Here is a 25301-nt window from a genome sequence, read left to right on the forward strand (position 1 = left end):
ATTTCTTGAATTAACCCCCCACTTCATCATCATCCCTTTCCACTTCTTTTGTTGCCTTTTTGGTCTCTTACTATATCTTACCATGCTATCTTTTGGCCAGAGTGGAATTCCACTTTCCCCTGTTTTCCTCTAGCACATAAGTATTTATAATCGGATTCTAAACTTCCCATCCTCTTTGGCAAGAAAGCTATACATTTTGGCACCAGTATACACCCTCATGCTCCCCCAGGTGTATTGTATTTGTGAAAAGTGCCCAACAGCTTTTGATTACTGGCCGGGTGTATGATCTTTGGCAGGATACTTCCCATATAGCTTAGACTACTGTAACAGTGACCTATTCAAACATCCACTATTATGCTAATTTTACTTAAACAACTGTACTTTAACCCAGCTACTGGGATGCACAAGCCAGTGCATTTCTTTGTGCTGGTCCCAAGCCCGGATAAATGGGGAGGGTTGCGTCAGGAAGGGCATCCGGCATAAAACTTGGTCAAATTATTCATGCAGATACCAGAAAAGATGTACATACCAGATCGGTCGAGGCACGGGTTAACAACGACTGCCACCAGTACTGTTAGCCAACAGGGTGCTGACGGAAATTGGGCTACTGTTAGCCGGAGGGGGAGAGGAGGTGGAAGGCATGGCCGAAGGCAAGAAGAGAGGAGAAAGGCTAGGACTGTGGTAGTGAGGGTCGGAACTTTGAATGTTGGCAGTATGACTGGTATAGGTAGAGAGCTAGCCGATATGATGGACAGAAGGAAGGTTGGTATATTGTGTGTGCAAGAAACCAGATGGAATGGGAGTAAGGCTAGGTGTATTGGAGGCAATTTCAAATTGTTTTATCATGGTGTAGATGGGAGGAGAAATGACACAGGCATTATCCTGAAGGAACAGTATGCTAAGAGTGTTTTGGAGGTGAAAAGAGTGTCGGATAGAGTGACGTTTATGAAGCTGGAACTTGATGGTGTAATGATGAATGTTGTTAGTGCATATGCTCCACAAGTTGGGTGTGCGATGGACGAGAAAGAAAAATTTTGGAATGAGTTGGATGAAGTCATGATGACTGTAACCAAGGGTGCGAGAGTGGTGATTGGAGCAGATTTCAATGGGCATGTTGGTGAAGGGAACAGAGGGGATGAGGAAGTGATGGGTAGGTATGGCGTTAAAAGAATGCAGAAGGTCAGATGGTAGTGGATTTTGTGAAAAGGATGGACATGGCTGTGGTGAATATGTATTTTAAAAAGAGGGAAAAGCATAGGGTGACATACAAGAGTGGAGGAAGATGCACACAGGTGGATTATATCTTATGTAGGAGGGCCAGTTGGAAGGAGATTGGAGACTGTAAAGTGGTGACCGGGGAAAGTGTAGTTAGACAGCATAGGACGGTGGTTTGTAAGATGACGCTGGTGATCAACAAGAGGAGGAGGAGTGTGAGGGCAGCACCAAGGATCAAATGGTGGAAATTGAAAAAGGGTAATTGTGAGGTGGAGTTCAGGGAAGAGTTAAGACAGGCACTTGGTGGCAGTAAAGAGTTACCAAATAGCTGGGTAACTACAGCAGAGCTAGTAAGGGAGGCAGCTAGAAAGGTGCTTGGTATGACATTTGGACAGAGGAAGGACGACAAGGAGACATGGTGGTAGAATGAGGAAGTACAGGAGAGTATACAGAGAAAGAGGTTGGCAAAGAAGAAGTGGGATTGTCAGAGAGATGAGGAAAGTAGACATGAGTATAAGGAGATGAGGTGCATGGCAAATAGAGAGGTGGCGAAGGCTAAGGATATGGCATATGAAGAGTTGTATGAAAGGTTGAACACTAAGGAGGGAGAAAAGGACCTGTACCGATTGCCTAGACAGAGGGACTGAGCTAGGAAAGATGTGCAGCAGGTAAGGGTGATAAAGGATAGTGAGGGAAACGTACTCACAAGTGAGGAGAGTGTGTTGAGCAGATGGAAAGAGTACTTTGAGGGGCTGATGAATGAAGAGAATAAGAGGGAAAGAAGGTTGGATGATGTGGGGATAGTGAATTATGAAGTGCAATGGATTAGCAAGAAGGAAGTAAGGATAGCTATGAAGAGGATGAAGAATGGAAAGGCTGTTGGTCCAGATGACATACCTGTGGAAGCATGGAGGTGTTTAGGTGAAATGGCAGTGGAGTTTTTAACCAGATTGTTTAATGAAATTTTGGAAAGTGAGAGGATGCCTGAGGAATGGAGAAAAAGTGTTTTGGTACCGATTTTTAAGAATAAGGGTGATGTGCAGAGCTGTAGTAACTACAGAGGGATTAAACTGATCAGTCACAGCATGAAGTTATGGGAAAGAGTAGTGGAAGCTAGGTTAAGAAGGGACGTGATGATTAGTTATTAGCAGTATGGTTTCATGCCGGGAAAGAGCACTACAGATGCGATGTTTGCTCTGAGAGTGTTGATGGAGAAATACAGAGAAGGTCAGAAGGAGTTGCATTGTGTTTTTGTAGACATAGAGAAAGCATATGACAGGGTGCCTAGAGAGGAGTTGTGGTATTGTATGAGGAAGTCGGGAGTGTCTGAGAAGTATGTAAGAGTGGTACAGGATATGTACGAGGGTAGTGTGACAGCGGTGAGGTCTGCGGTGGGAGTGACGGATGCATTTAAGGTAGAGGTGGGATTACATCAAGGATCAGCTCTGAGCCCTTTCTTATTTGCAATGGTGATGGACAGGTTGACAGACGAGATCAGACAGGAGTCCCCGTGGACTATGATGTTTGCAGATGACAACGTGATCTGTAGTTAGAGTAGGGAACAGGTGGAGGATACCCTGGAGAGATGGAGATATGCTCTAGAGAGAAGAGGAATGAAGGTCAGCAGGACTAAGACAGAATATGTGTGTGTGAATGAGAGGGAGGATAGAGGAATGGTGAGGATGCAAGGAGTAGAGGTGGTGAAGATGGAAGAGTTTAAATACTTGGGATCAATAGTTCAGAGTAATGGTGAGTGTGGAAGATAGGTGAACAAGAGAGTACAGGCAGGATGGAGTGGGTGGAGAAGAGTGTCAGGAGTGATTTGTGACAGATGAGTACCAGTAAGGCTGAAAGGGAAGGTCTGCAAGAGGGTAGTGAGACCAGCTATGTTATATGGGTTGGAGAAGGTGGCAGAGTTAAAGATGCTAAGATTTGAACTGGGTGTAACGAGGGTGGACAGGATTAGGAATAAGTATATTAGAGGGTCAGCCCAGGTTGGAAGGTTTGGAGACAAAGCCAGAGAGGCAAGATTACGTTGGTTTGGACATGTGCTGAGGAGGGATGCAGAGTATATTGGGAAAAAGATGCTAAGGATGAAGCTGCCAGGTAACAGGAAAAGAGGAAGGCCTAAGATAAGGTTTATAGATGTGGTGAGAGAGGACATGCAGGTGGTTGGTGTGACAGAGCAAGGTGCAGAGGACAGGAAGAAATGGAAACAGATGATCTGCTGTGGCGACCCCTAAAGGGAACAGCCAAAAGATGATGATGACTTAAACAACTGTACTTTGTCTCATACTGAGTGAGAAATGTCTTAAACCTGTTAATAATAATGCTATCTATTCTTTCTTCTGCATCTTATAAATTTAAGCTGCATGAAAAATGCCCTATTTGTTTCAGTAGAATACATTTTTAAAACCTTAAACAGCCTAAGTTAGAAACCCACTGTGGTATCTTTCATTATAACTCAGTCACAGTAATCATGGTATTAGAATGGTCCTGTAACATTTTACTCAGTTTTTAGAACTCTTCAACCTTTTTGCAGCAGATCAGTCATGACCATTTCTTCTAGCACTGATGCAGTTTTAGGACATTTCAGTTTTTGTAAAGAATTTTATAACTTCATCGTCATGTTCAGAACAGTCCACAGTTAAAAATCATATTCTTCAACATTCTTCTCATTTGTTTCTCCCTCATTTGAAATGGAAACTTCTCTTGTATTGTATTTTTCCATAGCCAGCTTTATATCAAGTTCTCTAAGTTGTTTCAGAAAGCCACGGTTGGGCAGAATGCATCTGTGTTTTATCACCTGTTCAATGGCATCTACCACTGTCATATTTTTGTAGATCATCAAATATGCCAGGACTAAAGTAGCTGAACGACTACGCCCCATTGCACAGTGAACTAGAATGTTATCTTAAAAGAAGACATAAAAAAAGAGGAATCAGTCAGACATTTTAACATTGTAAAATAAACTCAAACAAATCAGTAGAAACACAGAAGACATACTTTATATTAAAACTGGAATAATTTCTTGCTGAGGGAAACATTACACCTATAACCTAACTCCTTAGAGAAGCCATAAATATCTCCGCACCACCAAAGTATTTAAGAACAAAACTTAAATAAATTGAAAACATGTTTATTTAAGCTGCACAGTTCTTCCTTATATGAATTATTAAAATAAATATAGTGTAACAATTTTATATTGTGAACTAACGGAATGATTACCAGAACTCTAGGCTGACAGTACAATGATTTTATTGATAGGGAGATGATGTAGTACAGAATTATAAATGTTCTAGTAATATATTCGAATTTGAAAATAGCAGTTTGTTACTTGATGGCAACCTGAGATATCGCACATCAATAGACCTTTTGTTCTCTGAAGCTTACTACATACTGCGTGTGGTGCATTCTGAGCCTATTAAGGAAAAATCAAACTACAAAAAAACATAAAACAAATAAATACAATATTTTCTGACCCACAGATTTTACCAAAAAAAAATGTGACCGGCTAAGCTGTTCTCTATAAAACTATCCTTGTCAATATATTAGTAAATCTAACTTATAATAGTGTTTATTTTTATATTGCACTGAATGGATTAAATTTTGTTTAAAACTTTCAATATCTCAGAAACTGCATGTGCTGAGCACAAAGTATCTGTGATTACTGTATCTATCACAACTTGATACTTCATATGATGCCATAAGGTTTAAGGTACTTGAGTTTTGGACACAAGTGAACAGTGGTCTCACCTTCGATAATCACATCGCCACAACAGTCAGGAAAACCTTCTATGTGGCACACCTCATCCCTAAGGGCTTTTCATCCAGAAAAAGGGAGGTCATTGTCCCACTGAACTCATCCCTCATTAGACCCATTATAGAATACAACGCCTCATTTGGTATGTACCTCTCAAGACTTCTGCAACAACTGGAAAGGCCGCATAATACATTACTAAAAGAATCACAGGCCTAAAGCAGATGCCCTATGCTGACCGCCTTAAAAACTCCAGCTATACTCTGTCGCATATCGTTTACTCAGAGGCGATCTCTGCTTAGCATACAAGGCCATGTCAAACCCAGAGCTGTTGGACATGCTACACTTAAAGAAATCCCAATCCCTCAGAGCCACACGCTCCAGGGATCTAAACCTTATCATCACAATAAACAAAACATGCTGGAGGGATAGTTTCCTGACCCAGAGACTCCCCAGACTCTGGAATAGACTGCCCATACATGTCAAGCAAAGTGCCTCTTTGGCCCTCTTCAAAGGGAACCTTGATGACTGGATGGGAGAAAGGAAATTCACCCCAGGGATCACATCAGTCGCCCTGCTAGATGGGTCCAGGGAAGTAAATAATGTGGGAAGAAATAGCCAGGGAATTGTTATGGCTAGGCTTGTATAGGCCCTAGGGCTGATAGCCTATTACCAACCTATGAACCTATATGGAAGTGTGTAAATTATGTATTTTTTCTTTAATAGACTTATAAACAGCCCCAAGACTTCTAGGTATGCAGCCAACAACCAGCAGTTAATCTTAGCCATGTGTTAGTTCAGCATGTTTTTTATTAGTTTATTTTCTGAGAAAAAAATCTTTTGCTCGCCCTTTTTTGGTTGCCTTTTATCAAAGCAATGCATGCAATTTCTAAACTCAGTGGAGTTGATTGTTTAAATTATGCAAAAGTTAAATAACATGTGCTTGCTTGTTACATAGTAACACCACAGCTATATAGAAACGTGTTTAGAGAGTACAGGAGTAAGGCAGATTGAAGTATGACTGAGTATAGTACAGAAATCAGCACTTGTTTTTCTAGATGGATGAGTAGATATAAGGCTGCCACATCTGAAATGCTTGTGAGATATTTTAGTCAGGAAAACAAGCTTTTAGCACTATGCTTGAGGACATTAGGATTTTGGGGCAGACTGGAAGTATAACACTGCTAGGGAAAATTGAAGAATAGGGTACCTTTACCTATCAGATTGTCACTGCATACGAGGGGAATCCAGCACTGCACATGGATATAGAGGAACCCTTGGGGTGCAGTTTAGGCCATCCCAGTAAGTTACATGGGACAAGGAGGAAGCCATAGTTTCAGGTACATGCACAGGTGTTGCTGTTAGAAGTTTAAAATGTAACCAAATAGGTATGTATGCTGTTGTTGTCCACTAAGGCTGGGGAACGGAGCAAATATCTCAGGATTCATCAAGTAAGATTGGCACTACAACAGTGGTGTGTTGTTTAGAGACAGCAGCTGTACATATCTCAAATGTCGGCATCCTGTCCTGGTAGAAGGGAAGGAAGCCATTGCTAAAAGAGACACAGCCTCCGGAAATAACCATACTCAAATCTGCAGTGGGCAGACAGGTGCACTACCAACATATATTCCTATCAGGACTGTGAAGGAGAGAGGTATCAAGCAGTTGACTGTGTTTGAGGACATTCCTGCTGATGCCCTAATAGACAATGACTTTGACAGTACAGTACAGTACCTTGTGTGCATGCTGTTATAAGCAGTCAGGTATGGAAGCAAACACATGGGGATGGCAGTCAAGTTGAGACCCAGCCAGAACCCACATCTTCATCTGAGGCTTGTGATGTGACTACTTTAGAGGGGGGAGCTTTTCAGTAGAAGATACCTGGGATCTATGCCACAACAGGTAGAGGTTTTGGGCTTCCCTTGGAAGGTGATATGTCTACAGGAGATGTAAGCGATAGTCAGCCAAAACTTGAGGCCTCACTGGCAGATAGTATGAGACTTCCTTTGGAAGGGGAACCAGAGAAGGTAAATAAGGTGGACTTCAGACCCTAAGGACTAAAGGGAGGTAGCCAAGGAGGTTCCAGATACCCAAAGGCAAAAGGGGGCTATATACTGGGATAAAGGATTGTTGTATATGGGATGGATCCCTAAGAAGGACTACAGGGGAGAAGTAATACAGCAGGTAGTACCTAGAGACTACCAAATGGCCTTTCTGCAGGATATATGGGCAGAAAGCATGCTAAAAGATGTCTTATGTAGAATTTTACTGGCCTGCGATAGCAAAGGGTATTACAAGGTACTACAGGACCTGTGAGCAGTGCTGTAAGGTTGGCAAGGATGGAAACACAACCAATGCTGCTTGAGAAGTTAGCAAATGTGTTGATAGACATTTTCAGCAGTGTCGGTTTTCCTTGGGAAATATTAAGAGATAGAGGTGTCAACTTCCTGCCAGACCTGCTGGCATGTTTGTGGAAGTGCTGTTTGGAAAAGCACCTGAAGCTAACTCCTATCATCTACACTCTGCACTGAAGACCATTTGTGAGCATTGCACACCAGTGCAAAGAGGGAATGGGGCAAGTATCTTTTCCATCTGGTCTTTACATGCAGGAATGTGCCCCAGAAATCCACAGATTTTTCACCCTTTGAGCTATTGTATAGTCACAAGGTAAATGTGCCCTGGATTTAATTTGTGATAAGTGAGAGGGTAAGAATAATTACCAAAATTAGTCTGTTGTGGAGTATGTCCTAAACTTCAGAACTAAGCTTATGAAGCTTATGGGGATGAGGCAGGAGCACCCAGCACAGACACAATAGCAGTAAGAACAGGGCAACCATTGTCAGAGAGTATTCTCTAGGGCAATAAGTGATGGTACCTTTCCTGTGAGGAAGAGAAACAAACAAACAAAAAAAAAAAGCTGCAGGCAACCTAGGATGGGGGGCCATTCACCATTGTAAAAATGATGAGTGATGTCAAGTACATGACAGAGTTGCCAGGCAGGAGGCCAAAACACAAACTCTTCCATGTTAAATTATAAAGCCTTATCATGACAGAGAGGTCCTGCTAATTAGTGTCTGCAGTGAGTTGCAGGAGGTTTCAGAGGTAGACCTCCTCAGTGATGCTCAGTCTCACACTTTCAGGGATAAGGTAGCCCTCTCCACTGGATATGTTTACTGGCAGGCCAGGATGTACCCACGTGGTGGAATACCATGTAAATACAAGACCCAGCAAACAATCAGTTTCTATGCAGAGTACCTGAGAGTGCTAGACAAACACTGAAAAAGAAACTGAAAGACATGTTGGAATTGAGAGTAACCAGAGCCAGATCCAGCAGTAGGCAACATAGGCAGTTGCCTAGGGCCCCATGAAGACTATGGGCCCAAAAACTGGAAAAACTTAAAATATATATACATATATTTCATGCAATAATGCATTTTTGGAATTTAGATTACCATCCAGTGATTCAGAACTGTTGTATGCAATGTGGATGGTTCAATGTGTGCAAGCTCGCAGCATGATGTTTCTCATGGGCATGGTGGTTGGCTTGGCTTCTTCCACTCTGTTAGGAGTATGTGTGGGGGGGCACATTTTGACTTTTGATGTTTTCCTTTTCTCCCTCAGGTATTATCAGACTAAGCAAGCACCAGTCTGCCTCCCCCTGGCCTAATGTTTAGTCGGTTCAGGGTTCAGTGGCAGGTCACAAGTGCAGACTACCTGGACTGTCAATTTGTCTGCTAAACCGTTACTGCGGCTAATCGGCTGATCCTCCTGATGTGCGTCCCTCCTGACTCATGAATCTTAAATGTTTAAAAAAAAAAAAGTTCATCAACTGCCTGAACACAAGTGCTCCGTTTTATTCTTTTATGGTAATTTACTGGGTATGTATGTTCTCTCCAAACCTGTTAATAGTTATCTCTTTACTTTTAAAGTTCATGAAGTTCACTGAAGAATTTAAATTCTATAACTTCAGATGTGGGAATTATTATGAAAACCCCAGTGCTGCTTTGCAAAATACATGTTTTAAAACAGTCAGAAAAAATTATGAAATAAAAGTAGAATCATCTTAGATGAATGGCTGATTTTAAATGTTGGCAAAGTTTTGCTATACTTACCTTTGATTTGAGAATTCCTGCTAGCTTGAGTAAAACTCTTCTGCTATAATAAAGGCTACATTTTTGAACTATCACCGCATGGCACTGACAAATTAAATTACTCAAAGAAAATGTACATGTTCTTACCAAAGGTGGCAAGCCTGCTGATGCATTGAAAACACAGAGTACATTGAAGGACGGTTTACAGCCTCTTAGACTCTTTTCGTAGTTATCTATATTGTTTAGAACCCTGAATCTGTTGGCAGGTAAGGACCACATGGTCACTAATTAGTATCTTGCTTAAGGAAGAATAATTCCTAATTTTATTCTTAAGCAACATCCTTCCCTCCTAGTCATCTTTCCTTCTCATATCCCATTGGGACTGCAATGCATCTGTTCCAGTCAGTGCTGAATGTCACATAACTCTAAAGCCTTCTCTTTCTTTGATGTGCAAAGCTGTGTATGAATGGGTGGTAGTGGTGCTTGGGGTTCCCTCCCCCTACAGTTGTCATTCTGTAGCAACTGAATTTCTAAGCTGCAGTTGATTTTCAGGCATTTTTTTTTTTTTGTACACTGCTCATGTGGTAAGCATGGTAGGATGAACTTGGGCCTTTTTTGCCCTTGAAGGTTAAGGCTGCTCCCTTAAGATGTGGTTAGAGCGATTAACATCACCCTCCAGAGACAAGGCTTGTCATTCTTCACCTGCTTACAAATCACTGGGCTTTGGTGGGATTATACACTCAGAAGGAAGTAGTTTGAAGGCGCCAGCAGCTGTTTCTCTTACCTCAGACTCTACCAAGAGCAGGAACCCAACGATGTAGTATGCTTAATAAAACATTGTTTTAAAAGCCTTTAATTAGATGTTTCTTTAGATACATCTGTTTGAACAAGTGCTACCAATATCTTAAACATCCTAGAATCAAGTATACCTTGTGGTTAACATTTGTCTAACATTATGTTTAATTAAAAACATAAGCTGTATAATGTAAATAGAGGTTGCACTTGCTTTAATAAGAACAGACTCACTCAGTTACTCTCTCCAGAAAATTTAAGTAGTGGAGAGAGTAGTGAATTGTTTGGTTTGTCATTGTGTGTGTGTGTGTGTGTGTGTGTGTGTGTGTGAATGGTCAACAGTTTAACTGAATGAATGAATCCTGTTATTCTTGTAATTTTCTAATTTAATAAGAGAAATATTCAAAACTTGTCTCCATTTTTGGACCTTTGCCCCACCATTATTTTAGACATTGTCAGGATTTCTTGCACTAAGGGGTTGAGAGTACAGAACTTTGTCATCGTGTGTGTGTGGGAGAGAGAATGGCTAATACAGAGTAAGTGAAAGGCTGCAAGATGTTTAACAGCAGTATACAATTGAGTTTTAGACTTCAGATCCTTCAGAAAAAAAAAACATGCTAACACTAATCCTGTTATTTTAGCAACTTTCTACTTTAATAAGAGCAATATTTAAAGTCTGTCTCCCTTATTGGACCTTTGTCCTGCTATTATTTTAGACGCTGTTCAGATTTCTTGCACTAAGAGGTTGAGAGGTATGAGAGCATACTTCTCCTCAGCTGTCCATGATTTTGACGTAAATTTTATCTCTGTCGTAATCCATCCTAAGACTCATGGCTCTTGGAGAAAAGGTGGTGAATTGTCCTTAATAAATAACGGCAATAATTTGAGTTATATGCTTCTTTTACTACAGAAAAGTGTCTGCTAATTCACATTCTCATATCCTGTCAATGTTTCAAGTTAATGCTACTAATGTTTTAAGAGTGTCCATGATTGTCTCTGTATTTGCCATTGATTCTTTTGAGATTTATCCATGACTGGCTGAGAGCTATGGTATAAAGAAAAAACACATTTTTTACCAATATTTGTGGGGTAGCATGTCATGTGATTACTTCTTAAACATTAACAGATATTTTTGAGAACTGGAGGAAAATACATTCTATTTTTTTGTTGTGTGCAGTCGTGCTAAGAGGTTGAGAGAGGTATCATATATCTCTTTTAGCTGTTAAGAATTGGACAGAATGTCCAGATTTTTGACCCATATTTTAGATCTGTGCTACTCATATCTGGCAAATCACAGAGGATATAGTACTAATAAACAATAACACTGTACAGACTTTCCATAACCTTCAGAAAATGCATGCTAACAACTCTAATCCTGTTATAAGAGAGCAATTTGTCTGTATTTTTGGGTCTGTGCCCCTCTCCATTATTTTTAGACTTTATCCAGACTTCTTGTGCTAAGAGGTTGAGAGGTATGGGGTAGTCAGTTAATATACACTCCCTCTTAATCTCTCCTAAAGTGTATTTATTTATTTAAAAAAAGGTGGTGAATTAATTTACATTTAGATAATGACAATAATTAGTTATAGAATTCAGAAAATGTATATGAATTCCCTTTTTTATTGTGCCTCAAGATAACAGTACTAATATTTTTAGTGTCCATGATTGTCCCTAATTATTTATGGAGACTGGCTGATAAATTTTGGGCAACAGGTGGTGAATAATACCAAATAATGACATGATGCTATTACCGTTATAGACTTCTTTTACTTCAGAAAATGTATATTGATTCACTGTTATTCTGTCAGTGTCTCAAGTTAATAGTAGTAATATTTTAAGTGTTCCTGATTGTCTGGACTGCTCCATAATTATTTCTGGATTTGTCCCCAATGTGTTGAAAGCTATGGATGGTGACTGTTTCTGATTATAGAAAGCAAAGCTGAAAGTTAATATAGGTATTGCAGTGGGCTGGTACACACACACACACACACACACACACGCAATACCTATATTAGTACCTTTAACTGTGTTTTATGGTAATTGGAGCAAGACATCCATGTAGTGGGATATTGGTGTTGTGGAGGTGGGACATGATGGTGGGTATGATGAGGTTGTGACGGGGGGCCCAGTCCAGTGTCCTGTCTTCTGGGTCTGGGAGTAACCCCGGTGTTTGATAGTTCCTGGGCCTCACCAGTGGTGTTATTGTCAAGGGCAGATGGCAGCATCCATTTCTGTGTGAAATACTTGAAAGCGAACCTTCACATAGAGTCAGATACTTACCCAGTGCTCAGGACAAAGGAAATCTTAGAGCAGCTGGGTGGGGCTAAGTATTTAACTACTTTTGACTTCACCAAGATTTACTGGTAATTACCCTTGATACCTGCACCCAATGACAGGTCAGCAGTTGTGACTCCATTTGGGTTGTATGAGTTTACCCATTTAGATTGTATGAGTTTACAACAATACTACTTGATATAAAGAATGCCCAAGCAACTTTCCAGAAGCTGGTAGCTCACATCCTAGGAGGAGGAAGAGATTACACCCTTGCTCATCTGGATGACATTACCATCTACAGCCAGTCTTGGGCAGAAAATGTGCAGCATGTCAGGGCAATACTGGGCAGATTGCAAAAGGCAGGGATGACAGTCTAGGCTAGCAAATGTCAGGTGGGTATAGCAGAGTTGTCTTATCTAGGTTACAGGGTGGGTGGAAGAAATTTACGCCAGAACTTACTAAGGTTGAGTTTAAGCATGGCCCACCCTTACTACCAAGAAACAGGTACATTCTTTGGGAAGTAGGTTTACTCCAATTTCAGTACAATAGCTACCTCCCCTTCCCCTTATAGACTGTATCAGGAAAAATAGACCAGATAAGGTTGTCTGGACAGCAGCCTGTGAGCAGGTATTTTAAAAGCTTAAAGAGGCTCTTAGTGTAACCCCCCCCCCCCGATAATAGCCACTCCTGATTATAGCAAATAATTAATTGTATCGATACATGTTTCTAACTGTGGAGTTGAGGCTGTACTTAGCCAGGTTTCCTCAGAGGGAAATGAGCACCCCGGTGAGTATTTGAGCTGCAACCTTCACGCCAGGGATGAGTCTTATGCAGCCACAGAGAAAGAATGTTTCTGTAGAATCTGTGATTTGCATAAACTACAACCCTACATGTATGGCAAAAAGACTGTGGTTACAGACCATACTCTCTAAAATGGCTAAATAGAGCAAGTGGACATAATGGGAAGATTCTCAGATGCAGTTTAGCCTTCCATTCCTATCACATGACTATCCAATGCAGATGGATTATCTAGAAAAACTTCATTTCCTGAGGGATGCTTTCAGAAGACTTGCTTGAAGTTCTTGTGGGGAGGGATATGAAGCCAGAATCAATGCCAGGCTAAAAGAAAAGCAACTGTGAAGCCAATGGTAATGCCAGGCTAACTGGAACAAAATATATTAACTTTCTTTTTTTTTCTGTGTTCCTCTCTGTGTTTCTATGGTAATAATATAGAATGTTGTGTTTTTGAATGTCAAAGGACAGAGGACTACAAAAAAATGTTCAAAATCTAGCTGTTCTGGCACCTCTTGTAAATGTACACTTGGTTGGCTGTGGTATAAATCAAATCTTATCAATGCCAATACAGCATCGCATTCAGTAGCAGAGGTGCTAGACAGACTCCAGAGTGCACGTCTGTGCTCATCAAAGCAGGTGTTGATATGTTTGACAAACCTCTGTGATTATTATGACGAATAAAATAACTAGTTTGATGATTATGTCAGGAACCCTGACAAACCTTGGTGATAATTATAGAGAGTAAAATAATAGGGTTAACGATTATGTCAGGAACACTGGGAGTTGGGGAAAATATTCTATAGCAGTTGATGATGCTGCTGTCTTGACTTATCTGCATGGAACTGTGTGTGAGTACTAGCTATTTGTTTAGGAATGAAAATCTTGTCCTAAACTAGCAAGGAAAAGTTGGATAGCTGAAGCTCAGTTTTTTTGTATGAATCTTATCTATGTTTATTGACTTTGTTTTAATTTTCCTAGTGTTGCCAACCTGTTCATGTTTTACTTTGTAAATACACTATTTTCCTTGTTGCTTAAGTAAAGTTTGTGTATTTATCTTTAAGCTCATGTGGCTGGTATTTGCTTCTTTAAAGAAAATGTATGTGGCATTGTTTATGTGAGAAGGGGTTAACCCTTATTTATACCACTGATTAGCACATTGTAAGGTACATATTTTCCATTAGACTGTTAGGCCAACTATCACTGACTGAAATAATAATATATGTATTTCATATTTGGCTTGATTTTAGAGTAATCAGTGACTGTGGGTCTGTAGCCCTAAAACTCAGACTGGTGGGAGTATTACCATGCCAGAAAGAAAGCTTTCGGGAATTGAAGACTTCTGCTAGCCTTCCTTGCAAATTGTGTATCTATGTATGTGAAAAGCAGTTACCATAGATAAAGGGATGGTGGAAGGCACTGTTTCACAGAGATCATGGTGAAAGACTCAACTTTGTTAGTGGCCTGTGTACAGTCTAGTCTGGGTGTGGAGGTTATAAGCCCATACCCAGGAAGAAGTGCATACTTCCTTTATATTCTTGTAGCCAGACTATACTTTGAAAACTAGTACTGAAACAGACTTGTGAGCACTTTCTTGCTATTACTTCACTTCTCAGAGGCAGTGGCTATTCTTCAGCTTCACATCTGTTGGCAGGTACCACTCATACTTTACACTTAGTTGGAAGTGTTGGGAATCAAACCCCATCAGTGCCGATCCAGCCTACATTTGGTAGCAGAGGTGTTAGACAGCCTCCACAGTGTTCATCAATGCTCATTCATTAATCAGTGTGATGGAACATTTTTCTCAAACCAAACTGCAAGACTCTGGCACATGGAGCTGTGTTGTGTTATAGCAATAACCGATGATGTGGGTGTGGTATATTGATGATTTACTCATAGTTGGTGTGGTTTAATCACAAGGATGAAGAAGAAGGCACCAGGGGGAAGGAGGGAGGGATAGAATACTTCAACATAGAAGAGAAGGACATCTATGGTTATGGTAAGATTTTACACAACTATTCTATGTCCTTATATTCTAATGTTGTAGTATTCTTTACATGAGGGAGAGTACTAAAGCTTGGGAGGAAACCTGGGAAGGAGAAAAGACCAAAATAGCTCTCTAGAAAGCCATGAAGAATGGCTCTAGCAAAACCAGCTCTAGATCTAGAGATGTCATCCAATTTGTAATGCTTGGGGAAGGTATGTACAGAACACCAAGTAGCTGCTTCTAAAATGGTATTAGTATCCAAACCTTTAAAGAAGGCACCCAAAGAAGCCACAGCCCTAGTGGAATGTGCCTTAACAGGAAAAGCGAGGCTCTCGCCATGGAAAATATTACAAAAAGAAATAACCTTTAAAATCCAAGAGGCGATAGTCTGCTTGGAAACAGGCAATCCCAGAGGTCTGGGATGAAAATAAACAAAAAGCTGATCAGATTTTCTGATAGCCTTTGTTTTATCCAAATAAAATCTGAGTTGTCTATGCACATCCAAGGTGCATAGATTGTGGAAAAGGAAAAAAGGTGGGCAAATGAATAGATTGGTTAAGAGACAACTCATTCAAAACCTTGCGCATAAAGGAAGGGTCAGTATGCAAGTACGTATGGAGACCTTGTTCTTATGGAAGATCAAAAAAGGGGGGAAGCCATTAAAGCTTGAAGCTCAGTTACCCTTCTGGCAGAAGTCAAAGCTAGTAACAGAACAGTTTTTCAAGTGCAGTGTTGCAAAGAAGGTGTAGGTGCAGGCTCAAATGGAGATACAATCATCTTTTCCAGAACAAAGTTCAAATCCAAGGAGGAGGAGCAACTTTCCTGAGAGGTTTAATGTGAAGGACCCCTTTGAGAAAAAAAGTTTAACCTCTAGCCTAGAAGCCAAAGGGGCAGACAGGCAGAAATGGCTGACAAATGGACTTTCACTGAAGAGTAAGCCAAACCATCATTGAGCAACTCACACAAGCAGGAAAGAATCAATGGAACAACCACAGACAGTCAATCCAGGTTGTGTGAATGACGCCAGATGGAAAGAAAACCTCTTCCATTTAGATAAGTAGGATTTCCTAGTATCAGGTTTTCTGGCATCATGCAGTACCCTAAGCACATCCTCAGAAAATTTATTATCGCTGGTTACTTCATCCAGAGTCGAGGACTTTATTTCTGTATTCAGATGCAGAGTTGACAGATGTGGATTGATAAGAGAACCTTCACCATGTGTGAGAAGATCCACCCTGTGAGGTAACATGTGATGATTGCCCTTGGCTAAATGCAGAAGAAGAGGGAACCAATGCTGTCTTGGCCAAAAGGGAGTCACCAGCAAGATTTTTGGTTTGTCCTGCTGAATCCTGAAAATGACTTTCTGTATGAGAAGAAAGGGGGGAATACATAAAGAAACAACCCATTCATGAGACTGATAGGGCATCTACCTTCCAAACCACAAGACCTGGGACTCTGGCACAAAAAAGAAGTCTGTTCAGAGGAGAGGCAAATAGAGCTACTTGAGGAATACCCCACTGGTGGACAATATCCAGAAACACATTCCTGTGACTCACCCATTCATGGGATGGAGTCATGGACCTTTGCCACAGAATTCTGACTGGAAGAGATATAAACTGCCTAAAAAGTGACGTGGTACTGAACTGCCAGTTCCCAAGCCATGAGAGCTAACCTTCACAGAAGATACGACTTCATCCCCCCACCCCCACCCCTTTGTTTACATACTAGAGAACTGTGGTGTTGTTTATAAACAGTTTTAGAGATCCTGGAGGGAAAATAGGATGAAAATCCTGAAGAGCTAATATGAGGGTTCTTATCTCTTTGATGTTGAGAAGGAGACCAGAGGCCCTGTACCTTCATGTAAGCAAAGGCTGCCCCCATTCTAGGTTTGAGGCATCTGTAAAAAATCCTGAGTGGGAAGAGGAGGATGAAGAGGAAGGCTGGTGTTCAGGGACATCTGCTAAATACACCAAGGGAGTTCCTTTTTGAGACAATGGAGAAGAGGAACCACAAACTCCTGTGGATAAGTATGTTGCATCCAAACTGATGGGTACCACTGAAACTTCCTCATGTGAAGTTTGACCAGAGGTAGCATAGGAATGGTGGATGCCATGGAACCCCAGAAGCCTGAGAAACTCCCTGGCTGCAAGAGAATGAAGCAGGAGAAGACTTTGGAAGAAGGAAATGAGAGACTGAACTCTTGGAGAAGGCAGATATACTAGCATGAGATCTATCTGCAACTTGCACCCCAATAAGATGTGATCCTGTGAGGGGGAAAAGACTTTTTTAAATTGATTGTGAACCCTGACCTTTGCAGACCAGAAGTAGTGAACTGAAGATTTTGTTCCAGGTTCTCTGGACATGGAGTTAGAAAGAGAAGATCATCCAGGTAACTGTAAACCTGGATGCCCTGAAGTCTGCAGTAAGCAATTGCAGGAGCAAGGCACTTTGTGAATACCCTTGGGGCAGTGAAAGACCAATGGGCAAAGCTGAGAACTGGAAGCGCAATGAGGCAACAGAGAAATGTAAAATTTTTTTATAAAGGGGATGAATAAGAATGTGAAGGTAAGCATCCTTAATGTTCAGAGGGCCATGTAAGCCTGAGAAAGAATAAGAGTAAACAAGGTTTGCAAGGATATCAGCATGTGGAAGGTAGGAATCTTCAGAAAAATGTTTAGGTGAGAAAGATCCAAAATGGGTCTCCAAGGGCCATCTTTTCTGGGTAACAAAAACATTCTCTGAGGGGCTAATGAACTTCTTGAATCATTCCCTGATACAGCAACTCCTGAAGCACCTCTGAAAATAGATGCAGTTGGTCATGAGGTGGTTGTGGAATCCCCATGAATGGAGGAAGAGTTTTCCAGTCCATGAAGTACCCTTGTTTGATAACAGAAAGAACCCATGAGTCTTGAATAATAGTTTCCCAAACTGGAAGAGACAGGGAAAAACAAAGAGAAAGGAGAGTAAGACTGAAATGATTCTGGTAGTCACAGAGCACCTGGCTTGTCTGGAAAGGGCTGCTTTTGGGCCAGAACTGGCTGAGAGTATTTAGACTGTGGAGCTCTCCTACCTCCCTTCTTGTTTTTAAAAGTGGGAAGGTGAGTTTGTTTCCTAACAAAAAAAGTCTTTGAGGGATAATTCCTCTGAAATTTAAAAACAGGTGAAACAATAAGTTCTGTAGTTCCTTACCTTTAAACAAATCTGCAGCTGCAGCCCCAAACAAGGCACTGTTATCCAAAGGAGCATCCATTAATTTTGCATTAATGTCATTTGGAAGTGGATGAATCCTCAACCTGGAATACCTCTTAAGAAAAGATCCAAATGCAGCTGCCCTAGAAGATGCTTCTGCTGCATCATAGCTGCATTTAATGGAGTGGAGTGCTACCTGAGAAGAAGCTCCTAAAAGAGACATCACCTGAGTTTTAACATCAGAGTCTGGAAGGTGAGAAACTGCTTGAACATCTGGTCATATCGGTTTGGTAGTTTATAGTATAGAAAGTTAGGGTGGCAGAAGTATAGACCTTTTTCCCTATTCTTTCCATAGTCTTGCTCTCCTTATCAGAAGGGAGAATCTTGGTGGATGGCAGTAATCTGGAAGTTTTGTCAGAAGCAGTAGAAACTACCACAGGATCAGCTGAAGGACATCTATAGAGAATTTTACACTAATCTAGCACCTTATAAAATGATCAGGCCTTTTAGGGGCAGGGGCCTGTGAGTCAAGGCCTTAGATGCTGAAGAAATGCATCCAAAAAGGCTGGTAGGACTGGAGGTACAGTAGAAGGAGAAGGAGAATCCGTTCGTAGAGGATCATAATATCTTTTTTGCACATCAGAAACCTGAGAGCAGTTCCAGTTAAAGAATTCTCTCATTTAAGCTAAGTGACCTCTTCAACTGGAGAATATGTGCAATTAGATTCTTCCTCAGGGGGAAACATATTCAAAGGGAGATAGAATTTGAGTGGAGTAGGCCAAGGATTCATCCTCAGAGAAGCCCACTTCCTCAGAAGGTTTCAGTATCCTAACTCTCTTAAGTGGGGAAGAAGTTAAGGAAGAAACAGAATCAGCTGAAGGAGGCTTAACAGCCATGAATGAAAGTCTTGAGAAAAAGTTTCTCAATTGGACTGGGGAGTCTTAGGTGCAGAAATGTGCTTGGTTTTCTGCTTCTTTTTTAACTGCCCATCTGCCTGATGAAAAGTGGAGGGACCCAACGTAGGCCTGCACTCAATAATATTAGCTGGAATATCCTCCCTAACTAGAATTTGAAGGGTACCTCTAGTGCCTTCCAAAAATAATGAGCTTTGGTTCCCCCTGACCGGCCAATGCAGATGTCTGCATTGCCTCAGATGACGTGCCTAAGGCTGATTCCTTGATGACGATTGATGTGGAACCTGCCAAAGAACCCAAGGCAACCTCCGGATGGATCTCCAGGTCTTCCTCGACCTTGAGAGAGGTATCAGAGGTAGGAGGTACAGCTGAAGATTCAGGCCTCGGCTTCTAGGACTTCCTCTTCAACACAGGCACAACAGAAGTCTCAGATGTACCCTCCATAACATCCCTAGCTAAATGCTTCTGTCACTGATTTTCTAAGTAAATCTTAAGGGATGAAAGATGGCTATGTAGAGTCTTAGGGATGAATGCCTGGCAAACAGAGCAGGATTTGTGGTCATGCATAGGCCGCAGACAAAAGAGACACAGGTTGTGACTATCCTTGTGTGGAATCTGTCTTCCACATTGGCACTTGCTTTTCCTGGATAACATGTAACTCTCACAACAAAAAGGAGTATCAACAGAAAAATGAAAACCCCAATGGGGCACTTATCTGAAAACTGGACCAGCAGCAAATGACTCGGAAGAACAGATCAGTGCTTCCTTCTTTTTGTTTCACTATATTCACTAATGTAAGTGGAAAAGACATAGTGCATGGCAAGAGATGGAAGAAGGGGTAGTGTGTGGTTCTCTTTCTGGGTGGGTGCTGGGCTCATGTTCCACCTCATTACTGAATAACAGCCTGGGTGGTATTTGTCATTCAGTTGAGGATTAGGCAATAGATTATTTACCATGGAAAAATGTTGCTATGAAGAACAGCGACAGAGATACAAGCAGTGTGTGAGAGAGAGAGAGAGAGAGAGATAAGGTAAAGTATTATTGTCAGGTTCACTACACAAGGCTTGGATATTTTAGTCATCATTACTTATCTGAATGTGCTGGGCTCCTGAAGGCTTGCCATCAACCTTTTCTTATGGCGTAGTTTGTGGGCTAGACCTTCTTTCCATACAAATTTCCCTTTCCCACCTTTTCTTGTCAGATTCTGCTAGTCAAACCACATTGCTCTGTGATGGTTCACCCTGTTCATAAGCTGTACATAATTTCTTTGGGTTTTTGACGTATTATTATTGAGATTTTGTTATTTTTTTTTTTTATCCCAGTCATACTTTTTGTTTCTCTCTCTTTCTAAGGGAACTGCCATATTTAGGTGCAGATTAATTGTGTATGTTGCTTAAGAATCTGAATACACATGGGTAAATAGCAAAGTGTGTTGCCTTTCATGCAGACTGTTACATGATGGTAAATATTTTGTCATGGAATACAGTGCAATTGGATGCCCACTCAAGTGCTTGTTCTCTGGTATTTAGGTGTTTTATATCCACTCCATTGATATAATGTGTTTACAGATGACACATTTTGACTGTGTTGGAAATCATATCTTGAGCAGAATTGAGTACTGCATGTTAAATGTCCATAAAAATCTCTCGCAGACCAAAGGTATGTTTTATCAGTTTTATTTTCAACAGGTAAAGTACAGTTGTGTACACTTACCATAAATGTTCACAGTTGCAGTCATCACATTTGGGTTATCTGCTTGCAGTAGCCCTCAGTCGGATTGATTATCAAAGTCTTGGGTCCTGCATCAGTTGCTGTCTCATCTTCCATGACGTCAGGTAGTCAGGGGTATAAAGCATGCAGCCGACGCCATTACATCAGTTTTTCTTGCCCCAGATGTCAGGTGCCCCCTAACGGGAAGCCATTAAATATATATAGTTATATATATATATATATATATATATATATATATATATATATATATATATATATATATACACACACACACACACACACGGTTATACCTCCAACAAAAAAGCAAATACACCAAAAAGCTTTTAAGCATAGTAAGGAGAGTAGAGGTATAACCAAAATAAGTCAGGAGGCTGCAGTGAGGGTAACCAGGACTGCAACGGTGAATACACTCGAACATCTACATTTATGGTAAGTGTACACAACTGTACTATGTTCTTCGTGTTTCACTGTTACAGTCATCACATTTGGGTAGATTCCTAAAGCTAAAGATGGGAGGAGGAATTTAGATAGCATTAGGACCAGCTATAAGGCCCTGCAAGACTGCAGTGGCAAAGCCAACTCTGTATTTAGAGAAAATTGGCAAATGGTAATGCTTGGTGAAAGTATGTACAGAACTTCAGGTAGCAGCTTCTAGGATGTCTCTGGTAGGGACACCTCTGAGAAAGGCTGTAGAGGTAGATGCAGCCCTGGTTGAATGAGGTCTAAATCCCCTGTGGGATAGGTTTTCCATGGTGCTTACAGCAGAAATGAATGCAATGGCCTATCCATTTAGAAATGGTTTGCTTTGAAATAGCCTTCCCTTCTGCCCCTGCAGCAAATGCCACCAGCAGTTGTTCAGAGTTCCTTTGAGGTTTAGTCCTGTCCAAGTAAAAAGTTGTCTGTGCACATCTAAGGAGTGCAGTATCCATTCCCCTTTGTTCTTTGGATTAGAAAAGAAGGTTGGCAAATGAATGGATTGATTAAGAGCCACACTGGATACCACCTTGGGCATAAAGGAGGGATTGGTCCTGAGGGACACCCTGTCCGCATGAAAGATGATGAAAGGCTCCACTTCCATAAAGGCCTGTAATTCAGACACCCTTCTTGCTGAAGTGATTACTAAAAGGAAAGCTGTTTTTCAAGAAAGGAATTTTAACTCTGCACTTACAGCTGGCTCAAAAGGACGAAGAGCGAGTTTTTCCAATACAAAGTTAAGGTCCCAGGCTGGAGTTTGGGCACTCCTGGGAGGTCTTAAGTTTTTGGCCCCTCTGAGGAACTGCTTGAGCAGTGGGTGAGAAAAGAGTGGCGGTTCTGTGTTGTAATGAGCTGAAATGGCTGTGGCGTGAATTTTGATGGAGGAAAAGGAAAGGCCCTTGTGAAGCATCTCAGTTAAGTATTGAGGAATCTGAGGTAAACTGGGTGCTGCTGTGGCCATCCCTTGAGTTTGGTTCCAGGCACAGAATCTTTTCCATCTTTCAGCATAAGATTTTCCAGTACTAGGCCTCCTTGCCTCCAAAATGATATCCAACACTTGTTTACTGAGGAATGATAACGGAGAGATTAGGTAATTAGCCAGGCTGCCAGGTTCAGGGTTTGAAGCTGGGGGTGCAGAATCTGGCTCTCCTGCTGTGACAGCAGGGTAGGGGTCTGAGACAGGTGCCATGGGGCTAGCAGTGACATACTGCGCAAGAGGGGGTACCAGTGTTGGCGTGGCCAGTCTGGTGCAATCAGTATCATCCTTGGTTTGTTCTGTTTGATCTTTAGTAGTACTTTGGAGAGGAGAGGCAGAGGAGGAAAGGCATAAACTGATAGATTTTTCCAGCTGAAGGACAGAGCATCCACTTTCCAAGCTTGTTTGTGGGTAGTCCTTGTGCAAAATTGATCCAATTGGTAGTTCTGGGGGGAGGCAAACAGGTCTATATCTGGGCTCCCCCATTTGTTTATCAACATGTTGAAAGTCTTTGGTTCCAGTTTCCACTCGTGTGGGTCCATGAGATTTCTGCTTAGTTCATCTGCCACTGTATTTAGTTTTCCTGGCAGGAATTGAGCCTGTAGATGCACTTGGTAGCTCAAGGCTGTGTTCCACAGAGCCATAGCTAGTTTGCAGAGGGGGTAAGAATAGGTACCCCCCTGCTTGTTTGTGTACCACATAACAGTGGTGTTGTTGATCTTTACCATTAACTGTCCTGGAAGAATGTGGTCCTTGAAGGCTGTCAGAGCATTCTGTACAGCTAACATTTCTTTTCATTGATATGCAGGTGCATTTGACTTGGGTTCCATATGCCCTGAATGCACTTCCCTGCCAGGTGAGCCCCCATGCATAGTCTGATGCGTCTGTTGTTAGGGTTTGGGCGGCAGGGGGTAGAGTGAATGGTAGTCCCTTGTTTTGGTGGCAGGCCTCTGCCCACCAAAGGAATTCTAACCGTAGGCAAGGTATGATAGGAATCATTGCTTCTAGATCCTGAGAATGTTGACACCATAGGCTTTTTAGATACCACTGTAGTTTCTTCATATGCAGTCTTGCATATGGAATTAGTAGAATGCAGGAGGCCATGAACCCCAAGGCTTGCAGTATTTGCCTTGCAGATAGCAGGGTTTTTGTGGCCACTAGTTTGAAGTAAGTTACCAAATGAATTTGTTTCTCTGGAATGAGGAAAGCCATCTGGGAAGTTGTGTTCAAGCTTTCTCCCAGGAATATAATTTGTTGACAGGGTACCAGATGTGATTTCTTTTCATTTATGGTGTACCCCAGACAAGTTAGCACCTTTTGTACAAATGCCAGATGATTCAAAAGTATGTCCTGGCTTTCTGCCTGAATTAGACAATCGTCCAGGTATGGGTATATTTGAATATTTCTTTGGCTGCAAAATGCAATATCTGGAGCTAGGCACTTTGTGAATACCCTGGGCACAGTAGATAAGCCAAAGGGCAGTGCAGAGAACTGATAGTGCATGTAGCCTGCTTTGAAGCATAGGTATCTTCTGCAAGATTCCCTGATTGGGATGTGCAGGTAGGCTTCCTTTAAATCCAGTGTTGCCAACCAGGCATCTTTGCCTAGCATAGGAAGCAACTGGTGAAGAGTTAGCATCTTGAAGTATGGAATCACCAAAAAGGTGTTTAAGATAGAAAGTCCAGGATAGGACGTCATGATTTCTCTTTTTTGGGTATCAGGAAAAGTCTTGAGTAGAAACCTTGTCCCTTTTCCTCTTCTGGTACAGTTTGAATATCGTTTATGCTTAAGAGAGTACTTGCTTTTGAGTCTCTGCCCACTGATTCGGGGGTAAATCTAGCCAACTGTTTGGGGTTGGTAACGTGTGGAAGTGAAATCTGTATCCTTGGGAAACTATATTTAAAACCCATTTGTCCTAGGTAATGAGTTCCCAGTTTTTTGCCTGCAGAGCAATCTTTCCCCCTAAAGGAGCAGTCAGTTGAGAAGTCCTTGGAAGTTTTAAAGTTAAGTCATTGAAACAGTTTACCATAGGGGGGAGTCTTACTACTCCCTGATTTGGAAGTGGGAGCCCCCCCACTGCTTAGTCCTATGCGTACCCTGGGACGGAAGCCTGGGTGTTCTGCTGGTTCTGGGTTTGGACTGGGAAGGCCTGGAAGAGGCAGGAAAGGACCAATTCTTAGAGGGCCAATGCCTACTAAATCTTGGAGGCTGTACTTGCAGAAAATCTTTAACAGTTTGCATAGATTTAGCTTTTTTCCTCCATCTTTTTAAGAACTTTTTCTGCTTTGTTGCCAAACAGGCAGTCCTGATTTAAGGGAGCATCCAGCAATTTAGCTTTAACATGATCTGGCAAGGATTGCTCCTTAAGCCAAGCATGCCTTCTAAGTACAGACCCAGAGATAGCAGCCCTACAAGATGCCTCTAGTGAATTAAAACCACATTGCAAAATATGTTTTCCAACCCATTCAGCAGAATGCATTAAATCCTGTAAATCCTTATTTTCAGCACAGTCAGGAATCAACATCATTTTCTGTTTATGCAATCCAATAATATGCTGCTGATACTTTAACATATGAAACTGGCAATTTAAGGCCCTAATGGCCAAGGTTGCAGAAGTGTATACCTTCTTACTCCATCTATCCAGCGCCCTGGAGTCTCTATTAGGCGGGGTAGGATTTTTGGCAGTAGTAGCCTTATTGCCCTTGGGTCCCTGAGAAATGGTCTCAGGATCCGCTGTAGGATTTTTAAAAAGGAACTTGTGAGAGTCAGGAACACTGTAATATCTATCAGGTTTTCTGGGAGCAGGAGGTAAAGAGTCAGGGGCCAAGCTAGATTCCAAAAAGGCATCATCAACGATGTCTAGTACAGGAGGGATAGCTAAAGGCCTGTGCTGGGGCAGGAGTAAGAAATCCCTAAGCCTCTTTTTAGAATTAGAGTAATCCTGGCTTTCCCAACAAAAATGCTTCCTAAGAGTATGCAAGGTTTCACCAAAAGCGAAATCCTCTGGGGGGAAGCAGAGGGGAATAGAGTCCTCTGCATCAGAATCCTCATAAGTAGATAAGGGTAAATCCTCGTCATCAGAGGAAACAGAAATTTCAGAATCCTG

The 25301-nt window shown here is 41.6% G+C and overlaps 1 protein-coding gene across 2 annotated transcripts in view; it reads right to left on the reverse strand.

The window, feature by feature from the left end:
- Positions 1 to 3429: 3429 nt before the first annotated feature.
- The window catches only part of DUSP29 (dual specificity phosphatase 29), a 754020-nt gene continuing 732148 nt past the window's right edge, over positions 3430 to 25301 (reverse strand). For both annotated transcript variants that reach the window (XM_044056744.1, XM_044056743.1), the window contains exon 4: positions 3430 to 4128. In XM_044056744.1, coding sequence (XP_043912679.1) covers positions 3863 to 4128 — 266 coding nt within the window. In that variant the 3' untranslated portion in view covers positions 3430 to 3862. The remainder of the gene's footprint in view (positions 4129 to 25301) is intronic.

The sequence above is a fragment of the Protopterus annectens genome, chromosome 14.part0 (assembly GCF_019279795.1).
Source record: "Protopterus annectens isolate FY-2018-M chromosome 14.part0, PAN1.0, whole genome shotgun sequence".
Classification (NCBI taxonomy): domain Eukaryota; kingdom Metazoa; phylum Chordata; order Ceratodontiformes; family Protopteridae; genus Protopterus; species Protopterus annectens.